This window comes from Antedon bifida, chromosome 2 (genome assembly GCF_963402885.1).
Source record: "Antedon bifida chromosome 2, ecAntBifi1.1, whole genome shotgun sequence".
Classification (NCBI taxonomy): domain Eukaryota; kingdom Metazoa; phylum Echinodermata; class Crinoidea; order Comatulida; family Antedonidae; genus Antedon; species Antedon bifida.
In genome coordinates, this window is record NC_136227.1 from 27,173,384 (window position 1) to 27,198,810 (window position 25,427).

At 31.9% G+C, this 25,427-nt stretch overlaps 1 protein-coding gene, 1 long non-coding RNA gene and 1 other non-coding gene across 3 annotated transcripts; 2 read left to right on the forward strand and 1 right to left on the reverse strand.

The window, feature by feature from the left end:
• Window positions 1-1,211: 1,211 nt before the first annotated feature.
• Window positions 1,212-21,607, forward strand: LOC144858847 (uncharacterized). Its single transcript, XR_013616670.1, has 3 exons — window positions 1,212-1,298; window positions 21,188-21,237; window positions 21,388-21,607. It is a non-coding gene; the product is annotated as an uncharacterized LOC144858847 (long non-coding RNA).
• LOC144836106 (uncharacterized) lies at window positions 10,166-19,169 on the reverse strand. The gene is made up of 9 exons (XM_078691294.1): window positions 18,772-19,169; window positions 15,844-16,003; window positions 15,258-15,406; window positions 14,933-15,059; window positions 13,802-13,860; window positions 13,053-13,169; window positions 12,131-12,217; window positions 11,504-11,651; window positions 10,166-11,016 (listed from the first exon to the last, which is right to left on the reverse strand). The coding sequence occupies exons 1-9, from the start codon at window positions 18,949-18,951 to the stop codon at window positions 10,703-10,705; spliced, it is 1,341 nt and encodes a 446-aa protein (XP_078547420.1). The 5' UTR covers window positions 18,952-19,169; the 3' UTR covers window positions 10,166-10,702.
• Window positions 21,608-23,977: 2,370 nt separating the features above from the next.
• Window positions 23,978-24,050, forward strand: Trnar-ucg (transfer RNA arginine (anticodon UCG)). The gene has a single exon. It is a non-coding gene; the product is annotated as a tRNA-Arg (tRNA).
• Window positions 24,051-25,427: the final 1,377 nt, after the last annotated feature.

Consider the following 25,427-nt stretch of genomic DNA (forward strand, 5'->3'; position numbering starts at 1 on the left):
TTATTTTAATTTAATTTTTATTGTTACATGTTTATGTCATGTTGTATATTTAGGAAGGTCCCTAATAATCAGCTTCGGCTGGATTGACCACCCTCGTAAAATATTGTTGAAATAAAATAATGAGTTGGAATTGTTTATAAATAATATTTACTGAAGGAAAATAAACATTTCATTAAAATTTACTATTACACACATTAGACCAACAATGCAATAATATATATTACTCAATTCATATATTTCAGTTTAAAAAAAAATAAATCAAGCAAAGTCAAAATACAAAATCGATCTCAAGAAATAGAATTTCTTAAGCGGAAGTCCGCTTCTAAAGGTCGTTTTGCTGTTGAACTGTAGGCAGCAAAATATATATATTATTATATATATTTTTAGAATGTCGACCTTTATGTAGAACTGCCTCGGAGCTTTTAACGCTCTGAGGAATTTCTAATTCTTTGGCGGATATTTTTTTCAGTATTAATTAAGTGAAAATGGAAATTGTCAGCATAACTTTAGGATAATTCCATATTTTCGCTGTTTTTTCGTACAAAACATTGTAACGATTAACCATATTCCTAATACAGTATAAATATTGCCATAATATAGTTTTGAAGTGAAAGTGATTTTGTTTTTTAGTTGATGAGTAAGCCAGATCTATTCAATTGCAGGAAATCTTCATATTCATACACTCAGAAATATCAATCCGCCAGCAAACAATCAATCAAGGTTCTTTTTTTTGACATTTACATTTTTTAACACAACAATCTGAATAACAATCCGTGTATAGGTCTAATTAATAGCAATATTTTGTGTAAAAAATGTGTTGGTTGTTACTTCACTCAAAAATATCAATCAGCCAGCAAACAATTAATCAATCAATCAATCAAGTTTCGGAATAACAAAATCAGTATCAGTAATTCATATTAATAGTTTGTGTAAGTGTTGTTGTTGGGGAGGCGGGGTTGTCAAATTGTCTATTCCAGGTCATGTTAAGATTCATTTAAAAGAAAGAAAAATTAAAGAATCGATTACTGTACTGTAGGCCTACTAAGATCTTAGAAAACCAAGATTAACTCCAGTTTGAATGTCTCGTTCAATGTGATTTGTGTTATCTGTAATGCAGCTTATAATTAAATCCCTAAGTGCACGTGACATTCAAATGAACTTGTGATTTAATTGACAGGTGGTTGTCCGTTATTGACATTCAGACATTGAAACATTGCCTGCTCCATCCACCTGTATCGTCGGATTTTCGTGTGCGCGTGACGACGATCTCGCTTTCAGACGACATAATTAAATCGGAGGTAGGAAATTCTAAAACAAATTTGTATGTGTTTGGAATGCAATCTTGTATTGAACTTGAATATCAAAATGGTACAATGTATCTGGTTGGTTGTATGTCGATGTTTAACATTCTTTTACAGACATCCGGGCTCATGCTGGTTATCGGTATCTAGAGATCAAACTTGCAATATTGTTTGTGTAGATATGAAATCAAACTTTCCATATGGAATAGTACTGAGGTAGCGTATGAGCCTTCATTTCCTAATTACATTGGAAAGTAAGACACACGCCGTCCCTGTACTCCTTCACCTATTAAAGCACTTATACTACATCCTTGCCGGGGTATTCCTCGACAAAAATGCACCCCGCCTACTGTCAAGGTAACGTCGACTTAATTTGTGAATTATGATGGGGTTTGAACGAACTTGTGAGTGATGATAAAATGGAAAGGTCTGCTGCAGAAAGCTAGCTTTCATACCAGACACTTTAATTGTTTTATTCGGCACTGTACGCCAAGTCGAATACAAACTTCTGAAAACCTTTCATATTGTGTGAATGTGCGTTGATCGCCTGTATTTAAAAGAGCATTGTGGCAATTACGGCTTTAAATTAGGCATGTCGTTTTTTTAAATATTTTTTGTTTGTTAGTTTCTTCTCTATCCGAGGTATAACAACATGTTGACATACACAAATAATAATACAATTCACGGGAATTATATATTAGCATTGGTAGTAACATATACAGTTAGGCTTACATAATCTTTTAGAATTAACGACGAGATAAATATGTAATGTACAAATACAACAGTTAAGAAGTTCAGACATTTTAGCATTTATTGACCTCTAGGCTGTTAACACTTTAATATATATTATATTTGGTTGTATGATATTGCAAAATACAAGTTTGACATGTAGTGCCCTGACCACAATATTCATTCTCAAGTTTATAGAGCTGACTCAACCAAATATTTTTTTAATTCGATATTATTTCATACAATAAGTAAGTATTACTCATTCTACTTACTGTGTTGTAGCCTTGGAATCCTTGGAATTTTGTGTGTAATGCAACAATTTTATTCCTTGCATTGCTTCTGTAATTGTTAAACATGTTCCATGCCATGGTGGTTTTAAAGAAATAGATTCCAACTTAAGCCCATTCTGTTTATTGTCTCTTTTGTGGCGTTAACCATTACTTTTATTCATTTCATTTTCAAATGAACAATACAATGATTTTATACATCTTCCTAATTTATATATTCCAATGTTATTCTGATTTTTTCCCCTATTATTTTCTTATATTTTCTCCTATCCTTTATACGATTTGATCAAAAATAATTCGATCAATAGTATGTTCGTAAAAAGTCTTTTATATTTCTCGCATTATCCATCTTTTTTCATAATTTTCTTTTATTTTGCTACTGTTTATTGTGTCTTTGTGGATTCGCCCCACTCTTTTTTTCAGTCGCTATCTGTCTATTCTTAAACGTGTTCCATAGATGAATTTATTTCAATATTTATATTAAGTAGTCAATCTAGGATAGAAGTAAGTATTACAGAAAGTTTTATAATAAATATTAACACTAGTTTATTATTTCTCCCTTTTTGCATCAAATAATAATAAAGCTATGTATTATAAGACTTCAGTCATTTCCAAATAATATATGCTGATTGAAACCCCCTTTTATAGAGCAAAAAAAAATAGTAGTGTGATGTTAATCTCTTAAAATTAAATTTTAAATTGATACTACTGTAGATTGTTAGCAAAGGCCAATCGAGGCTCGAAGTGCAAAAAGAGTAGAAGGTAGATGGCGAATGGTATTGAATCGATAGAGTTTAGTCATAACTTAGTTTCATCACATAATGCTAGTCGGACCTTTCATTGCCAGTAAGAATGAAGACGCTTTTGCTGCTTTTTTTTGTCAGAGCATTCTCTGGATTCCTGGATATCCAGGACACGATCGTTTAGTTTAATCGTGATCAGTTGAAGTTATGCATTAGTAGCTGACCATCACTTCATCAAACTAGCTGTCGTCGCTATCTTGAAGCATAAATTGAAATAGTTAATTCAATTTTTTCCTACAATTAAAATAGCTTTTAAAGGATCATAAATTAAATTTCTATAAATATTTTTGCAAGTGTTGAGATATGTTGGCTACCGATTGCTCCGGAAAACATGAATTCGATATCGAAAATAGCCTGTGTTACCATCTAGAAGTTTAGAAGTTTACATGTGTCAAAAAAGGTGAAATGTTCAAACTGCACTTTGTATAACATTCCTCTGACTAAACCCCGCAATAACCAGCAGGGGAGCTGATTTTATTTTATGACAAGATTGTCAATCACACGTGTCTCTATTCGATTTTGTATTTATTTGGTTGCTCAACAGGAAACTTAAATAATCGCATCTCATTTTTGTCAATTACTCACGAAGTTTGCAGATCGATGATACGACAAACCCCCCTTGGGCAACCCATCTTCTGAAGCTATAAAGACTTCACCCCTCGTGTTTACCTTGAATGGCTTAAGATCAATGGTCCAAGAAAAAAAAATTAATATAATTTGACAGTCTATGATCCCGCTATCTTAATGGACTTAGACCATAGTTCCCGTCGTAAAATTACCATTTTAATAAATGACATTTATTACCAACGATCTTAAAGCAAGTATCTGGCTATGAGAGTATACCAAATGATATTGCATTGACAGTTACTACTTTGTTGTTGGAATTTCAATCTTTGAACTTTTTAAAATGATCGCATGTCTTTTGTTGTACTCTCCATCATATTCAATGTTCAGATTTATTATTAGTAATTTTTTCAGTTACACTATTCCTAAAGAGGTCACGATCTTGCTCATTCTATTCAAACATCAACAAAGCAATTAATTATCGTAATTGTTCTTTTATTGTGTCCTTCTATTCATTTGAAATTTGTCATTTTAAGCAGCTTTATATAACAAAGAAGCAAATAAAGCAAAACAATACATGTATAGATGTTTTGAGAATTATTATATTGATACGTTGTATACGTATTTATAATATTTAATTAATACACTAAATAAGAATAACAAAATATAAATTTAATACCCAACACTAACAATAACAACAATATTCTAGCAGCAGAAATTGTCTTCTTACAATCTTCACCGATTGCCAACAGCTTTTGATGTTTCCCATTACAAGTAAAACTGGTAACAACAAAATAATATTTAATACGTTAATCATTATGATCCGTTAACCTTAAGTTAAATACATTATCATCTAGGTCATCTGAAACACAGGCGACACCCCTCCGCTAATTAACTAATTTGTATACACTCCTTTTCAAAATTATAGACACCCCTCCGGTGGTAACAGCAAATCGTAAGTTGATTGTCCACTCTATCCGCTGACAATCAGGTCAAACATACGAAGAACTTGTACAACATGTTATATCCTATAACCCCTTTTCACTCTATATATTTTCTTTCGTTGGACAGTGTTGTAGTAGTTCCAGCGCTGAATTACCTTGATTATAGATTAAAGGAAAGAAAAGTTTAGAAAAAGTTTGATTATTTGTAATTCCTTCTTTTTCGTTTTCCTGCCTTTTGACAGGTTCAATAGCAAGGTATTTTATTAGCTCTTTTTTCGCTCTTTTCCTCCATGTCTGGGTTTTTAAAGTGCGAAATTGTTTGCCTCTTTTGTCACTCATTAGCTGTTTAAATTGTTTTTGTCTGTACTTGTTTTTGCCGTAACAAGTATAGTAGCATTGCTCTTTTTGTTTAGATTGAGGACATCTTCCTTTCAGCAGTAGTTTATAATCTCTTCCAATACCATTTCCTCTAATCGTAATGGTCTATCATTTGTGTTTTATTTTCTTTCTTAGACTTATCTGCACTCATTGCCGAATTAGTAAACAAATTCAGCAAAACAATCTGAACTTTTTTTAAAGATAATGATTTTGAGTTTTTATCAGTATGATTTTTTACGTTTTTATTTTTGTTAGATCGCGTAGATGACGAAACCTATTCCATAAGAAATAATAATAATAATATCTTATTTGATATATAAAGTGTTATATCCCAGACCTTGGTTAATCATACCGTTATTTAGTAGTTTTATTATCTTGTTATTTTTTTCCAATGTATAAGTTGTTTAATTCAATTAAATTCAATTTTATTCTCTTAAGATACATCATTATGTATTAACAATAATGAGATTATTTATTTTTAAATGTTTAAAGCTTCCATTTTGTGGATGGTATCATTATAATTTAATCCTTCATATTTATCATATATTGCTAAAGTATGTTTCATCACATCCACCGGTCTATGTAATATGTTAATAAATAATAATATCAATGTCCTCTTGTCCGGCAATTCAAGACATATGAAATGAAATAATTAATTCTATGATATATGAATATATCTGCAAACATCAGAGAAACGGAAATGAAAATATACGACACTAAATCGTGCATGGTCTATGTATAGAATTTTCTTAAAACACTGTAATATGTATAGCATATCACGGAAACTTAAAGCTTAGTTTTTGAAACTGACCAGACCTCAACCTCTCCGTATAATTATTTTCAACTAGTCTTAGGTGAATGTTATGTATCATCTTTATTAAAAATGCTGTCAAGTTTCAGATGTTCTAGTCAAGGGCAAACAAGATAGACCATACTCAAATATCAAGTCGTATATCTATTTATTTCAGATAGACCAAATTAAGTGAAAGTTATACCTGTATTAATTGTAAAGCCTACTGTTTTCTGTAAGCGACTAAACCTTGATTGTATACCTGGTTGTATGCGCATACATTTCGTGTAGGCAACGTAGCATCATGTCATATCTTCGCGCGCTCAAATGATGAGAATAATGGTACGGATTGTGACGTTTACGCGTGAGTCAACGGCGTGAATACAATACAAATATTTATCAATAGTCAGTCGGCGACTGTTGGTCTAGGCCTAAGGTCTGAGCAATAAAAGCCTACAGGTTTACACGCGGACATCAGCCGGTGGTGTGCATGAGTAAGTGCTGATTTTCGAGCCTTGTAATTAACGCCAAAGATTTTGAGATACAACAGTGGTCATAATATTTAGGGTAAATAAGTATCAATTTGGTATTAAGTGGATTATAACATGACTTAGAACAAGCGCCCTGAATTTGTATTCTTGTTTTTTTTATATTTGATTGAAGTGTTGAGTCAGAATAAAGTAGATTTTTATCTTAGTTAAATTGCTGATTAATTATGTACTACCTGAATATAATTACAGAGCTCTTTCAAACACTACTGGGTGATGCTTCACAACTTGTCAGAGACGTATATAACTCTAGGACACTGTCGGCGATGTTCGCAATGAAAATCAAAGCTTATAGTCCAACAAAAATGAATAATCTATCTTATACATACCAGATCTAGAACTTTTGCTGATTTCTCCATCTTTTAAGTTTACGTTAAATTGAAATGTTTTACATTTAATTTTATATCTTTACAGTATTAACACATTTTTTTTTATTTCATCAAAACCAACAGAAACGAAAGTTGCCACTTAAAGGTATGAAACAGAAAAAAGAAACAATAAATACTCTATATGAAGCAAACTTAAATAAATAAGTAAAATAGTAAAAATTAGCCTATTGAGCACAATATTATTAAATTAAGAATACAATGAGTCTTGAATGAAGAATAAATATTGAAAAAAATATCAACATTTACATTTGACTCACTTAAATAATTATACAAAGACGGCAAGCGTGTCTGAAACCCCCTTTTCGAGACATTTACTCTATTAAAAGGAACATAAAAAGTGGACTTGTCTCTAGTTTTACGAGCATGGAAACTGAAAAGAGAGTAACAGTCGCAACTAAACAAACAATTGACACTCTTATAAAGAAACATTAAATCAGACACACTTCTTCTAAACTTAAGAGGTTCAAGACAATTAAAAACATCAAAACGTTTACAAAGAAACCTAACAAACTTATTTTGAACACGTTGGAGCCTTGAGCCATGAATATCAGAAATTGAATTAAAAATAACAGAGGAAAATTCTAAATTGTCTTATGTTTACACGATTTCGTTTTTTTTTCTTCAAATACCATTTCCAAATAACCCTTTGCATATAACTTATAAGTCGTGTGTCTTTGCCTGGAATACAGGATGCACCATTTCCCGTAGACTTCATCCATTGCTCTATGTTTTTAGCATTCCGTATCACTGAAGATAGTTGACAATTAATATAAATCGATAGTAGAATTTGCTCGGAGTAGAAGTGTTCCCGTCACATTATTGTTCTAGTTTCATTTGTTTTCAAGTACCAGGAATTTCCTATTACTGCGATATTGCCACACCCGATGTATTGAAACATTTTGCTGTTGGTAGATGAGTAATTGCATGTCAAGATGACAAATGATGATAAACGGGGTTTTTTTTCTTTTTTAATGGTCCTCTTTCCTCTTAATTATTCCCAGAAATTTTATTTCGTAGCAAAGTTGGTAGAAACATGGTTCTATACGCTATGGTATATTTTTTTCAATAAACCTATTCAACAATTTCCATTATTTGTTGTAGGTCATTATGAAAAATTAATGATTGTCTTTCAACTTCATAATTTTTTTTATGGTCCTCTTTCCTCTTAATTATTTCCAGAAATTTTGTTTCGTAGCAAAGTTGGTAGAAACATGGTTCCATACGCTATGGTATAATATTTTTTTCAATAAACCTATTCAACACTTATTTACATTATTTGTTGTAGGTCATTATTAAAATTAATGATTGTCTATCAACTTTATCACAATATTTTCAATGTTGCCCTAATTAATATACATTATATAATTAAATTGTTTAATTAAAATTACAATTAAAAACATCCTGTATGGTGTTGAGCAACGTGTGTTCCTTTAAATAAACACACTAATTAAAAACTACCTTTAATTAATAATCAGTTATCTTGGACTTTTCAGTTGTTTCTTGCCATTATAGTTACTTCCTACAAGCGAAGGCCAACACCTCCTAGGGGTGAACATAGAATCCGAAAAGACATTATTGTATCATTCCTTTCCTCCACAGGATCTGATAGATCGTAGGTAAAGAGTCACTTTAATCCATATATAAGCCGAATTGTTTCTAAGGTATTATTATATTACGCTAAACCAAGGCAATTTAACAACTGCCTTGGATCTACCATGAAGAATTAACTTATTTCTCTACGGTTAATCAAATTCGTTTTTTAATTTGATTGTATGATTGCGCCCGGTCTTAAAATTAAAATATTCAACTCTATTCAATCTGCCGTTTATCGATAACACTTTGCGATAGCATAATGATAACGAAAGTTGGCGGTGCGGCCTCCTAACAAAATGAAAAAAAAATGTTGCAAAACCCATATTAACTGAATTATTATCCCATGGGCATATATTATTGACCTTCGTTTGAAATCCCTTTGGTAATTTATAATTGGTTATTATACAGCGAATAATCCTATTGGAACCTAGTGTCCAACCTCTAATATAGGAATTTCCTGATCAATCCCTTTCATATGTTACTTGTTCATCGGGATAAAGGATGTATCAGTAATGTAGGTTAAATGTCATTGGGAGGACATGAATGTAGCAGCACAGTGAGCTAATATTATATTAAACGTATTTTTGCATAGGCCCGATTTAAGAGTCCATATGTAGGCGTACTTTACCACAGTGCTAATTTATTCATTTTAAATATACAAACATTTTCCGCAGTCGACACCATTAATGTATAAGTAAAAGTATATGTAATAATAATAAAATACAAGCGAATATTGTTAAATTGTAAATTGGATACATGCTAATCCGTAATTCCCTCTAACTGTTTAAATTGTTATTTCCATTCTCTTCCTTTTAAAGCATTTCGTAGATTTTTTCTGAATCTGTACACTGTGGATCTTCCAAACTGTCTATATGTCTTGTTGCATTTGGTCTTTTTGTGACTAATGTATACCATTTTATTTCCACCCCCGAAGATACAAGAACAATACCAAGTGATATACAAGGTTCACTATCTAAGGATGCTCTATCGAACTTTATTCCACAATTTGTATATAATTGAATTTGGTATATTGTTTTATTTCTTTTGTTGCATTCTATTGTTATTTCACTGTTAGTGAATGTGTAGATTTTGTGTGTGTTATACACTACTCACTCCCGGTTATAATTCACTAGAAAAGATACCCGCCCCAGAGCAGGTACACACCCAACCCCAACCAATTCCGCTCCTCTTTCCATTATCCCACTCCATGTTGGTTTTTAAATGTAGTTTAAAACCTCCTCAGTACAAATTCCATTTGGATGCACGGGGTAGCAAACAAACAGCCAGCGTTGACATAATTTTGACCGCTAACATTGGATCAAAGTAGGCGGATAAAATTCAAATGTAACGCAATCATTACATTCACCAGGTACCAACATATACAATAACCACAACGCCACAAACACACGACCAGTCAATACAAATACGTAGGTTTCTATAACTTTCACTCTGCTTTCAGAAAAAAAAACGTGACAGACGCAACACATAAGCCTACACTTTCAATTGTTTCAGTTTGTCGATTTTTATTAAAAATATCAATATCTTACAATTAAATAAGAATTATTGTAATAGAAAAATACATTGCAAGGTGTTTATAACTGTTAATTTTAAGATCACAAATTAAAATTAAATTATTTAAAGTTTAAAAGACAAGAAACAAATAAATCAATATTTTTTCTGTTTGTATGTTTGCTTTTGTTTTTTTTATATGGCGAAAAAAAGGAATAAAATACAATATACAACATTAAATATGCTTGATATTTCAGAAAAACTTAGTTATAGGCTTAATTCAAATATTCCAACTTAAAATAGCTACCGATAAAATAGAAATATTTAAAAAAAAATTCGTTTACGTGCATTAGGCCTACCCCTTTAAAAAGTAGAGTATCAGCATACGAGGTTCGGTTTAGATATCGTTTGGTTCATATGGCATACAACATTGTTGGCAAACTGCCTCCTAGATCCGTTACAAATTTGACAGATTTTGTTACGATAAATTTTAGGGTAAATCCCCGGGACACTTACCCTCTTGTGCCTATTATGGTGTGTAAATGTCCTTAATAAATAGTATCATTACCCTAATTATAGTAGAAAAAATAATTATTATTTTAGAAGCAAACCAGAAATATTTTTCAAAACAGGTTTTTTCAAAATGATTTATACAAGTTTCTTTTTACAATTATTTAGTCACACGTGACATGTGATTAAGCGCAACTCATAACGCTTGACATTATCTGCATATTACATGACGTCATATTTCAGATCAGTCATGTTTACAGTGTATACTCGTCATAATACAATTATATAAATACAACAGTTTATTCATGAGTGTACATTAACAATGATTTCAAATAAACTCGGTATGTCATTCATAGTTCATTTTTCTGATTTTGAAATTTTAAAGCTTAAAGATAATGAATTTTTCTTTTCATTTTTCTTTACTGCTTTCTTCTCCATTATTAGTCCGACTTGCGATGACGTTTCTGCGTGCGAAGACCTGTCACGTGATGACGAGCTGTCGGGTCGTTCTTTGATAGAATCTCTTTCACTCCGTCGTTTATCTTTTAAAGATTTCTTGAATTTTGGCGGCCATGTTTTCAAACGAACGCTACTTAGACGTGAAGTGGATTTTGGTCTAAATTGTTTTATTTCAATGCTTGAATTTCGCCATTGCTCACCACTTCCAAAAACTAAAAGAAACACATTATATTAGGGTTGGATTTGATAAATTCGATATAGGTTCGATTGGATTTGTGTTAAACCAAATTGGATTAGATTAGATTAAATTGTATTTGAATAGGTTAGATTGAATTCACATTTAAGCAGATTGGATTCGATTTTAGATTGAATCCGATTCGATTAAATTGGAGTAGATAAGATTGAAACATGATTTCAGATTAGATTTGTGTAGATTGGATTGGAGTAGATTTAACTTATTTGTATTTTGTGGATGGAATAGACCACACCATCAGTTCTCTTCTGTAATGTTCATCTTATTGACCGTAAGTTCCATGATACATCACCTAAGTTTAGTAGGCGGCCTACATACAAAGGCTTAACAACTTGAAAGAGCTGCCTATTTAATTGGTTTAACTGATTTCTTTTTATTTCTTAGGACTAGGCCTTACTACAATGAAATATTAAGTGTTCAATTTGGTTCAAATGACCCTAATATACCTTTATTGCCTAAATCATGACCAAAATGTCTGTACAGGTAACCGATGATGCCTACTATCCACAATCGAATGATGAGAGCTAACGTCCCGCAGATGATGATGCACGTAGGGAGAAGCTTTGAAGTTTCACTAACCCAGTTAAAGCCAATCTATGAAAAGTCAAAGATTAAATTATAGTCGTATTGATATGTTGTATGAATCTTGTACAATGTTGTTATTAATTAAAACACATTTCCCCAACAAAAAAGTACCGTACCACATTTTACCGATGTATTTTACAGTAGGCCTACTTTTTACTTTGTGACACTAGTCAGTGAACACTCATAAATCATGCACTTTACCGTGATCGAACTAGTTTTTTAACAAAACGACCACTGTATTTATAAACTTAGATGAACTAAAAATAGATGTACAGTGTGCAGTAAGTAGGCATAATCTCAAGAAGATATAGAATATGGCGACAAAATATCTATGATCCATGACAATTTTAGAACATTTCGTCGGACCTAAATCACAAAACACTTTGTATCTTTTCTATCAAGCGCTGATAAAGTTAATATATAATATTACATCTGTGTTTGTAGCAATAACCTATTTGTAATGATGCAGACAATTTTAATATACTTACATCAATGTATTTATACAAAATATATGCAGGGAATATCCAGCTTGTTGATAAATAGAAGACTACTAATGTTTTACTTTCTTTCCAAACCTAAGTAATATAAAACAAAATCTTATTAGCACACAAGCGTAGAAGTAGATAATTAATCGTGTTAAAATTTAGAAGTTCAACTGGTAGATGCGAGTTTGTTCGAAAAATGCCCATTATGACCTAACCTATGATGACTTACTACTCCCCTGAAAATTTGATATCCTCACATAAATATTTGATAAATAGATTTTGTAATTGTAAAAATGACCTAATTTGTGCTTTCTTATCCTTTAAAAAAGATCGTATCTTTAAGACTAAATATTTAATGCAATGGCAGCCATTTTGCGGTATTGTCATCACTTCACTGTCGCCAAGTTTGACGTTTTAGTTCTATAGTATATCTACTGTATGGATCTTTATCATACAGGCAGATAATAATAAGCATGAAAAGATAATGTATGTTTAAATAATAGATACAGATTAGTTAGGTCATTACACATGAATTCATGTCACATTGAACTTTCATAAAAGATGGTATCTATGTCAATTTTAGACCTCGTCTTGTTAAATCTAAAAATAGTGACTTTGAAAGAATAAGAAGATGGCCTGTAAACTGACCCATGGGATTACCCCTTCCCTCACTGTAATTCACAGCTGTTTCGCATGTCACTCAGTAAAGTTACTTAGAAATATTTAAGAATTATTTATTTTTAATTCGACCCAAAGTTATATTTATCTTCTTATCTCTTGAGCTTCAAATAGAAAAACCCGCATGATGTTCTACCTTCTAACTTAATTTGCTCAGCATCAGATTTGTATAGATTATTTTGATTTCAAATTTGTAAAATTGAGGTTTTTGATGCAAAGATAAAGTTTGGTGTATGCTATTACTCACTGATATATATCCAAGCACGTTCCATATTAAACCAAGCGGAATACCGACGCCTAGTACAATTTCCTCGAGTAGGTTGAGATTTGCGCCCTCCTTCAACACCAATACCAACATGGAAATCTGTCAACCAATAAGTGATAAATGCACAATCAGTTGGTTTGTATTTGATAACATTTTAAATTGAATGTAAAACAGGCAGAACACTTATTTATATACACTATGTAAAAAATGTGGCCGTCTGGCGCGTTTATGTCGACGTGTGCGACGCGCTCAGAATGTAAATAGTGCGTTTAAAATGTTTACGCCATGTGTAAACATTAATCGGATGCCCGGAAATGATTTGAAACATTTAGTGTTTACTAACTATGATTGCTAAAGTGTATATTCATCCGCAGACATTAATCCATTAAACTGACAAACCATGGTCTATAGTAACAAGCTATAACACTCACTCATGCCACGCAAATAGACTATAGTATTAATCTTAAGACATCATTCCTGCACATGAATATATGCCTCCTTTTTTGGATTTGTTTATTCTGCAATTTTTGTTTACAATAATAGACAAGGAAACTAATTCTTTATAACTTACTGGTAATTTAAATGAACATTTTGTCAAATTATAAAACTGTCCAAAAACTTCTTATACAGTAAAATAACTTTTTGGAACCGATTTAGTAGTTAGTTATGTTCTAATAATATTTTACAAAAAAACAATGTCGAAGAAATTTGAATAAAAATGACAAGCTCACCTGCAGTTGCAAATCAAATTTCTGCAAATCAGCAAACAAATACATTTTTCCACATATATCTGAAAACAAATGAATTTAACACTGTACAATATATCAACAGATGGCTTATGAGTTTTTGACTTAGTTTGAATGTTAGTGTGTTTACATCTTTCAATCCATGGTATCTGTTTTGTTACAATACAACACCCCCTCCCTTACGATATTAGTGTGATCATCATACATTTGATTTATCTCTTTTTCGCTATGTTAAATAAATAAAGGAGACAGGAACTAAAATGTCTGTTTATCATATTGCTGTGCTTAATAGTAATAGTCTACATTACGTGCGTACATAGTTCTTTACTTTAGATCATCAATTAACTAGGCCTATATGAGTGTGCCAATTTTCAGCAAGTAACTTTATTGAATTGACAACCTTCCAAGAACTAGCTTCATTATTATAATAATGTGGTTTATTCTGTTAGAGAATGTACTTTCGCTTGCCGTGTTTATTCGTTCGATTTGTTTGACTTTGTAGGCCTATCGTAATTTCTAACTTGTATGGATTGTTGGTTCAGATTCAGAATATTCATCTTTTTATTGAAATTTGTAAGACACCGATCACACTTGTATCCAATTAAGATTCTTTTTAACCATAGGTGTAAGCACCACACCCCATCCATCAACACTCCATCATGTTAAACCCCGCGTTGCGTATTATAGTGCACACTATGTTGAGATGTCTAGGCTAGCTCAACAAAAACCAGTCAGAACCATGCCAGGAACATTCATGTTTACAGGCCTTTGAAATTCCTAAATTAACACCAACAAAAGACGATCTTCCCACAGAGGCGGTCATTACCATGTTAAAGCTTGGATTCCACTTGGGCACGCAACGCAAGAACGTAACCGCACTGAAAGTAATTTGAGCAATGATGGACCATCTGTCGCGTGTGATTGGTCAACTCAATTGCGTTGTGCCACGTCGTTACGTTGCGTCCTAGTTTAAACAGTTTTTTTGCGGTCTCAATATGATACACTGTTTGCACTTTCTAACGTTCTTTTCTATAAAAGATATAACTTAAATTACTCGTGACAGATTTAAGCCAACTTAGTGTAAAACGGTCAGTATAATATTAACAACAGACTTACTTTGCAGTTTCAAATTGGCGCCAACTGTTCGAAAAATCAAATTCTTCGCTCGGTGATAATTGATGCCTATCTTAGCAGCTAATATAACCACAAAAGGTGCGACACAACTTATCAGCACAAGACGGACCTATATGGATAAATTTTGTTTTAAAGTGAGAGTACAGATGCATGCTCCAGTTTAATTATTTGTTTAATCTTTTTGTTTAAAAGGCATTATACGACGGTGTGTTTTTAATTGTCTTGTTTCAATCAATTAGAAGTAGGATTTTTTTTAAAGAAATTCAATGAAAACATAAAAAAATTAAATTAAATTTAAATTACATACCAATTTGACATGGTCTTTTGTATGATGGTATGTTATGGTATAATTTACAATGCACACCACTAACACTAGCAGTATCATTGTAGAAAACACAAATAGTTCCCATGGATGTTCTTTGAGTACTGCATGTATTACGTAATATACACAGAATACTAGGAGGAAAAAAATACAAAATGAACATGTGATTAAATTCAATAATTATAAGATGCTCCAAAAACTTTTTAAAAAATCTTAAGCAAAATTTACAGAATGTTTAATTATCGAAAATGCATTTACTACTTTTTGTGTAAATGTTCATGAGGCTCGAATTTTTTAATGAGGGATTCTGATGATGAGTTTTTTTTCATCAAGGTTGTAAAATCAGTGTCTCAAATCCTCCCATCTTTGATATTCATACATTCGTACTCAACTTGTTGGCGATTTAAGTCATATTATACATCGGGGTTTATACAATTGACAGTAAGCCGTGCTCATAATTTTAACAGAGCATACCATATTTTCAATTTCCTAATCAACCACTCCAAGTTTCACCATTATTTGTCAACACAATAAGCAATGCTATGGAATTGAAAAGGCCTATGATACTTACCACAATTGACTAAAATGAGTAACACAAATGTAAAGTCAGCTGAGAGAGTGTCAACGATGAGGAGACGTTCAATGGTTAAGCCAATACAGAATAGCAAAGTAAATAATGAAAGACAAACGAACACCTTCTCTTTGCAACTCAAGTCGCTTATCTTTCGACACTGCAAAATAAGAATTATGCATTTTAGTTGAGTTGAATTATTTTGTTGTAGATGCCTCAGCAGTAATAATGCCTTAGCGGTTAGTAGGGAAACTGTATTATTATCTTTCAAAATAAGGACAATATAAGGAGAAAGATTTATTCATTTCTTGGGCTCATAGAACTGGTACTTCTTCATAGACAAAAACTAGTTTCCTTAAATCCCAATGTTTGACAACAATAGTCGTTCTAAATGTAATAACGTTGTCAAATGTATCTGTTTAGCTGAACTACAGCTGAAACACAACATACGGTACTGACTACATGTGTATATGTTATTAATTTGTATTAATACTCATTTGTTTATTAATAGTTTTAAAGTTTATAACCTCCGCGCGACATTCCTCGCTTTCCAAAATAATGACAAATTAATAGCTTTGAGCAAAATTGTGTTTTGGCTTTTCTTTTCAGTGACTCATGTAAGGTTAATAGAGAAAATTATCGAAGACACGTCAGAGACTATAAAGACGGATACGGCACAACAATGTGATCAAAACAACAACTTATAGTAAAACATGCACTGAGGATTTCCCTTGCAAATTTTATAATGATCAATCAATTAGGTTCTAACTATTTGATTCAAATATAAATTAAAATCTTCTATACTAATTCGTTTGCTCATTTTGATGTAATATTGGTAAACGTAAAGAACAACTTATAAGATTTTTCCCCCAAAAGGTTAAGGGTAAATGCTCGTCATATTGTCCGTTTCCTTCGTGGATTACCCTTCTTGAGACTTTCAGTAATTTATCATATGGTTAGGATTAGTTCACAACTATTAGATTTTATTTATAATGTCTTTTTCTATTATTTTTAATTTAATCAAATATTAGATACTGTCCCAATACATTATATTTATGGCAACTTACCATAATTCATTTTAGTTTCCTTTTTTTTCCGAAATGGAAAATATGTTCTTATTTTTATTCTTTATTTTTTGTTTAGTTGTATTGTTTCATCACTAACTCTATAAAATGTTTCTGTAATGGAATGAATGGGATATAACAACGATTATTACTATCCAATTCAATATGCTCGTTTAAAAGTCGAATTTAGATAATTAAAACATCACTTTAAAAATGATAAGATAAAGATGTATTTCGGCGCCATTATATCATTGCCATAAGTTCGTGTCTATGTCAATTTCCTAAAATGTTTTAGGTCTAATATTGATAACTCATTTTTTTTACACCGATTTCTGATAAAAAGAAAACACATCTTCTGTGTAATGTATATCACATAATTCTGTCAATGCCTTAATGTGTCACTAACAGATTTTATGTGGAACCGATTTGTCTTTAATAGATTTACAAGTTTATAAAACATGATGTTCCTATTTTTGGCCTCTCGTGTTGAGTGAATCATACATTTTTTGACATGTGATATAAAATATACAACAATCATCATGTACTAATAGTAATAATCTCAATGTTGATCGCTGGCTAAGAAAGCATCGTTCTAATACAGTGTAGGCCTAGATGCTTACATTTTATGATATTAGTACTAAGTTCTAATAATGCATAGGCCTAGTAATGGATAAAGAAAAAAGAATGAATGAATGAATAAATAAATCAAAGTTGACTGTTGTATTTCAACAGCGAGGTTGAGATACATTTTTGTTTATAATTAATATGTAGATGAGATAGATTTGATTGTAAAACTGTTTTACTGTACTTTTACTATTGTTCCCCAAAACATCAACAAAAATATTTGTCATTCTTACATTTATTGTAAACTTTAGTAGCCTAGTAGCATTGTATTTCCAACTTAGCAAAGAAGCTGTGTTTTCTTTATTTTATAATACATTATTTCTATTTTGGTGAAAACTAAGCCTTTCACATGTTGTACTGTTAGTGAGACGCATAGTTTTTGGTACAATTTAATGGATATTCGTTCTTTTGAGAAATTTTTGTCATAAAGAAAATTGCTTAATCTGAGACTCGTATACACGTTCTGAGAGCCGATTTAAAATATTTGATACGTCACGGATTCTGACACTCATCATCTATGTTGACAGTAAGCTTTCAATGTCGTCAGGTGATATTTCCATTCTTACGTTCTTAATTTCTGTTGATAGACACTTTTATCCAATTAGTGCATTTTGTCTTTTGATCATTAATTAGTTGACAGTTGCATTATCATTCATGTAGCAACCTTTCTGCAATTTCGACCAGTCATGTTAATGTTTATATTTTTATAGAATGTAGGCCTACACTAATCATGCGTGTACTTAATTTGTCAGTAATACAGTAGAATGCTTACTTACATTGACTCTTCAGACTTTATTTTGTGAGTGTACTTTTAGGTAGCTTAGTTTTCTATTCGATGATTTTCTTTTTTTTTTGGTTAAGACTTTAAGTATGTTATTCATTTGCTATGGATGTGACAACTTACGGAGTGTTGGATAACATACCGTACGTTGTGAACATTTTCTTTATTAAATAAATTATGAATAATAATAACATCGTTGGGAACCTTCAAGAAAACTACAACTAAAAGAGGTGTTATTTTGCACATTTTGCTATTAATTGTGTTTTCAGTTGTAGGCATAATTAATAATTTTACAGAACTATGGAAAGTACAAAGCTTTGGTATAGTCTTAAAATAAAATATATTAAATAGTTAATACCTACCCCTGCATCTAACGTAATTCTGATTAAAATAGGATCATACAGTAGTCATGTATCTAAAGAGCTAAATAATGAGCCTACATAATGTTTCAGTACTTACTGTTCCAATTGCAGTCTGTATAATTGGTTTTTCTTTTTCGACATTGACGCCAAAATCCGCAAATGTTACCGGTCTGTCCAGACTTTTAGATTTGTTGATCAAATCACGGACATCAATACCAAAATCACCGAAAGTTGCTGGCCTAGTTTCATGTCGAAATAATTTCGGGCTACACTCCATGTTAATGTTTTTCAATTCCGATAAGAAAAAATTAGAACAAGTATCATGAATTATCCATGTAGAACAGGTTGCTGTAGTGTTAAAGTAGGCCTACACGATCTCTAGTTTAGTGCTTCAGTTGTGCTTACATACAAGCCTTGGCATCGATAAACTCTCCACACTAATAGTCTTATACAACAAATATGTCTGATCATTAGTTATCAACGTTTATAACTATTGACTAGTTTAAAAAGTAAGCTAACAAATATAGTTGCCGCTATAACAACTCGTTTGGCGGAAGCCAAGGAATGACACATCGTGTTCCTAGTCACCGCAACAGCTTCAGCAAGTAGGCGGCGTTGTATTGCGGTGTGTCATAACTGGCCTGGAAAACAAGGCCAGGCCTAAATGATTAAAAAGATGAGAATAGTAGTTCTACAAAACATCAATCATTATGACTTAAATATCTATAAGTCTCTCCTTTAATTTAAAAAAAAAACATAGTATGTTTGAACACAAAACAGATTGAAACAAATTAATAAAAAGGCTAATGTTAAGAGTAGAAATAAGTGAAAATAGATGAAAACACAACAATCGATTAAAAACAAGACAATTTCAAACCGGAAAACAATTTTTTTTTCACATTTCAAAAATTCAAACACGTATTTAAACAGACAGCATTCAATGTTTTAAAACTTTAAAAAGTTACGTATTGATGTGCACTATAGAGGACGCTATTTGCCATGTATGCCATCATAAACCAAAGGTTGTTAGATTGCCTTGCGGACTTATAAGTCCATGCTATTACTGCGTTGCTAACTAAATACAAAGCGTATTCATGTCACTTGTAATTATCGAATATTATTTAATTAAGTAATTATCTAATTAATATGGCCAATTTTCGAAAACTGAATATGAGTAGTGTCAAATATATTTGATCTTATTAACTTTTACTTTTTGTTAATCTACTGTAAGTAAATGCATTTTTATGACAGTTTATAGATATTAAAAATACTATATAATAATATATGCATTTGTAAATGGATAGAGGCTATGATAATATTCGTTAATTAAAGATATTTATTGTCTCCCTGAAACATAAATTGTTTTAATATTTTGGTGCCATTTGAATATCACAGTGTACGGTATTTATATTTATTGCATGGATGGTTTATAATTATTTTATTTGTAATTTTGTATTTTTGTATTTTTATTATGGTATCAAAAGTATGAGAAAGTACTCTTTTTCTAGCCTTTATTTCCCTGTCGGTTGTTTCTATAACTATGTGGCGCCATACACAGAAAAAATACGAGCATGCAAATACAAGTGTAGCCTAAACATTAAGGTCCGTCTAAATTCATCAAACGTACAGTGTAATTGTTAAAACAAGTGTACGTTTTACCATGAAGAGTGAAATTTCACTCTTCTCTGGTTTTACATTTAGGCCCTGAAATTAAAATGTACAGTTGGCACTTGTATTTTAGCATGACAACTTTGCTGCATGGCGCACCATACTATGCTTAGAAGTGTGTATTACAAAGAAAGATTAAAACTCTTTCTGTAATGAAAGAAATCATGAGTATTGTTTCAAAGTGCGGCCTGCTATAGAGATCAAATAAAAAGGTTTTGATAAAGCGTGGTTCCACTAGAGACGCAACGTAACGCAACGCTACGACGTATTGAAGCAAAGTGATGTATTGCGCAATCACAAGTGGGAACTGACGACGCATCAGTGCTGAAAAAATCGTTTGTTTTGATTTCACGAAGGCGGCGCAAACACAATTATCGGAAGGGAATGTCCTTTCGTTGCGTAGATTGCGTTACGTTGCGTCGCTAGTGGGAACCAAGCTTAAGTAAATGGACACATGTGAACATGTTTCATTTTACTTTCTCTTCCAGAGCATATCTCCTGGTTTTGTTAAAACTGAATTTCTAAAGAAGATGATGGGTGAAGAAATCGCCAAAAACATTTTCTATGAAATGAAGGCATTTTCTTACCAACCGCTATTACTGATAAATTATTACCAACTTTCAATTTCATAGTATTTTTAAGGCCTACTTTTTGGAGAACATGATCATGATTATGCCCATTCAAAAACGTGTAGATACAAACAAAACCACGATATTGTCCTATTATGTAATCATACATAGGCGTGTAATTATTCTAGGAGCCTAAAGAAATGTGGGCAATTGTGAACCTCAATGTTCATCCATTCATTTATATAACCTGTTTAGCTTAGTGATTTTTTTCAACAGGGTCTTGATGCTGAAGATATTATGCTTTACACGCTCCTGCACATTGCCAGGTAAGTTTCACAAAAAAGGATATTATACAACTATTTTAAGTAATAACACCTTTTGTTACACGTCACAAAACACATATAATATACAAACCATGCCGTTGTAAGTTCTTAATGATCCCTTTAGTACTTTAATTTTTTTTAAATACCGTACAGATTCACGATATTATTTTACGACCAACTAACCAGACCGAGTAGTAGACTCCTGTCTATCAGAAGCATACGGGGTACAATGTGCATACGCAAACAAAAGGGATGAACCTACAATCACCTCAACATGAGTCGCAAAGATCACCTACACCTACTTTCGTATCATCGAAAGTGTATAACGTTGTTTGTTTTTGCATGAACCTTTTATCCTCTTGATTGTTCTAGGTCTACGCTATAGTTTAGATGTGTTATTTTATTTAGTTAGATAATTAAAGGATACGATAAAGATAAAAACGATCAATACGTTTTAAACATATCTATTTTAGTGTGTACACTAACCTACTTATAGTATTGAACTGGTTTCACTAATGGTCTGTCAATGTTTCCATCTTTGCTACAATAGAGCCCCTATTGAGGGGGGCACCTTCGTGGCTACCCACCTTCGCAACCCACCAAAGTGTCTCCATATCCCCGGAATAGAAGAATAGCAAAACGTGGTTCAGGGACGATTCGGCCCTGAGACGATTCGGCCCGGGACTATTCGGCCCACTTTTGGTGGGACGATTCGGCCCACTTTTGGGCCGAAACATCCCACTTTGTGGGCCGAAACGTCTCACCTTAGACCAAATTCATATTCATTTTTTTTTTATTTATCAAGTTTTTAAAGGTGTTTAACAATCCGTATTTTATTGATATTGACAAAGTTGATATAATCTATATAATAAATTACTAAAAAAACGTAATTTTATATTCAATTTATTACTTCGAAAACCTTGTTTATTTCGTGCATTCGCCAAGCGGCCAACAGAGGGCCTAACTTGTTTACATCGTTAGCGTGACTAAAAAATGATTATTTTCGACAATGTTTTCAAAATGTTTGCTTTATTGCATCTTTATCCCTAGTAGTGCTACCCCATAGTCTCTCTGAAAATAAAGTTTGGGGAAAAAAGCTTATTTTATGCTTATAAATGCATATCAAAGCCGATAAATGTAAGTTTGCCGAATCGTCTCAGGGCCGAATCGTCCCGGGCCGAATAGTCCCGGGCCGAATCGTCCCAGGGCCGAATCGTCCCGGGCCGAATCGTCTCAGGGCCGAATCGTCCCGTTACCGCAAAACATATATCGCCTCGTAATTTCGTTTACGAGGAAGTGCCCCCTTGATACTGGTGTTGTTGAAGAACATCGAATGCTTTTCGATATTTCACTGACCCTACCATTTATTTTTAGCATGTATAATGAAAAATATCCATAAGCCTTCCAATTTTAGGGTGTCTCCAGATTCATTGGAATTAATAATATAATTAATAATGCAAAGATATATTTCCCATTCAAATTTGAATATACCTATATAATTGCGTGGAGTTATTAAAGATGTATGGTTCTTGTAATACGGTAGGTCATTTCGCAGTTTTAATATAGTTAATCACTTACGTAAACAGGTAGGCTCTACACTTATAAAACAGACAAAAAACTGGTTAAATTCAACCAAAAACCTATTAACTTCCAGCCAATTTGACTAATGTATTTTCTTTAAATATTTTGTATTCAATTTTCTATTATATAACATTAAAATTGCATATTCAACAAAAACATATAAAATAAATTTATTTTTTCAGACGGACAATATATCTTTAATCTTTGAACTCTAACTTTAAATTCATCGTTTAGTAATTGAGGGATTATACTGTCAAAATAATGGCTAACAACGGACTAAACTCGAATTAGGCCTAGCTTGAATGTTGCAGTATTTCTAATGAATAACTGGTAAATTGGCTATGCAAATTAGGTAACTAGGTCAAAACAATTTATAATCTTAATCGATGTGTGAAAAACATATAGGCCTACATTAAAAGAGGCAGTGTCTCCTCGTGCTGGCTTTTTCATGTGCGTCACTCAGAAAATAATAAATAAATGATATTATTAACAGTCATAAATATAAGTAAGTCAAATCATGATTTTTTAATGATGAAAATATTCATATTTAAAAGGAAACATGAATTATAAGTTTAGGTGAAAACATTTACTTCTATAAAGTAACCACTTAAAATTTATAATTCAAGGAAGACATAGGCCTATTTGTATAGATTAAGCCTACTTATAATAGATGTTAATATTGCAAAATTATTTGTGATAATGGTTTTTCATATTCTTTTAATTTTTTACTTGGTATAATTTGTAAGCGTTTGAATAAATTATTATTATTATATATTATTATACATAGTAATACAACATTTATTAAACGAAATGTAATCACAGAAGCCAAAATAATAACCAAATTCTGGTAGCTGCTGTACCCTTTTGCATAACTTTTTTTGGTAATTGTAGGCCTAGGCCTACTGTATTCTCAGAATATCTTTTTTAAATCAGCAGGAAGCACTTAAAATTATGTGCGTTAGACTTAAAAGTTCAATTGAAGCAATTGTATTTACTACATAGGCTTCCGGCAATAATTCAAGGTCGGTGGTTTTTCAACCAAGTTTTGTTATTGTCATTGTACTTTTGTTGTGATTTCATAACTTGAATAAATGTTGGCAGATGGTGTTATTTTTGCTTGTTGTCACTAATTATATGCTGAGTTCCACACAATTAATCAGGTGGCCGCGTGGCCCAACGGATAAGGCGTCCGACTTCGAATCGGAAGATTGTGGGTTCGAGTCCCATCGTGGTCGAAAATATTTTACATCCGATACATCTTGATTTTATAACTGTCACCAATATTTCTATGACGTTTAGAGTATATTTAGATCTTGAAATGCACTTTTGAATTTTTACAACGTTTTTATTTTTAAATTGTAGGACGTATTAGACGAATTTATTTGGCAAAATCATCATGGTAGTTTTAAATCGAGCAAGAAGGGAGCTATCTCGCGGTATATTACTGATATTCTAAATTAATTATAGGCCTGCTATATAATAAAGATATATGACGTGAATAAAATACTTTTAGAATAGGACAGACAATCCTTTGGGATTTATCTATTTATTTATTTATTTTCAATCTTTCTACATAACAAAAAAAAACATAAGTATAATAGAGGAGTAGCGGAAAAGCAAAAGTAATAAAACTGTAATCTTGTGATGTGCTTGACCAGCCCCTGTCAACTAGGACGATACAATAAAACCGAGATTTAACAAATTTAGAAAAATACATAGAAAAATATGCTATAATAAAATGTTAATAAAAGTGTTATAAAAATACTATTCTGATTGTATAAAAGTTAACAATTATGATTGTATAAAAATTAAAAATTCTGATTGTATCATGGAAAAAATAGTACTAAGACCTCATTTACAATTCATCCAGTTTACCTACATACACACCAATGTGGTCTAGGAACGGTAGTAGATTTTAATGTAGTATTTTAGTAATTTGGACATTAATAACGAATTGTTGTATATTATTTATTTATTTATTATTTATTTATATTGGGTGACCTCTTCAGTCAAAGACTGGTCTCACATAGGGCCCAGTTATGATGTGTGACTGTTAGTGACAGTGACTGGGTGTGTACTAGTACACCGCGGTAACCCCCTACTCGTCTCGAAAGATGTAGCCCTACTTAGTTTCTTTAAAGTGCACATGAGCTATACTGTACACTGGACCTACGGTTTAAAGTCTTTTTCCCCGAATTATATCGTTACAATTAGTAATATTTAATTCCTAATTAGTAATAATATAAATGCCATTTCATTATTGTGTAAATTATAACTTCACACACACATTTTTAATTTAAACGTGTTTTTTTTAAGGATGTGCAGATGGTCGAGTTTAGGTCTAAAAAAAATACTGGTAGGCCTTGACTCTCTGTATATCGCCCTCTGGAACTGCTGTTTTTTTAAATTATAGAATCCATTAATATTTATTATTCATATAATATGTATATAATTTTCTCTTGAGACTGAGAGAGCAACAGCTTTAAACATGTATTGTCCTCTAAAAACATGAACAATGACAATTAATCAAAAATACACTCTGAATAGGCCATTTCGCAGTTATAAACAAGTTACGGTAATCACTTCCGTAGGGAAAAAACCTTTAACAAATA

Bases quoted from the DNA above. Each gene is read 5' to 3' on its own strand.
- LOC144836106 (XM_078691294.1), bottom strand. From the start codon at position 18,951: ATGGAGTGTAGCCCGAAATTATTTCGACATGAAACTAGGCCAGCAACT. The intron at 16,004-18,771 runs GTAAGTACTGAA...CTTATTTTGCAG, and splicing joins TACAGACTGCAATTGGAACA to TGTCGAAAGATAAGCGACTT. The intron at 13,861-14,932 runs GTAAGTCTGTTG...ATTTGTTTTCAG, and splicing joins CGCCAATTTGAAACTGCAAA to ATATATGTGGAAAAATGTAT.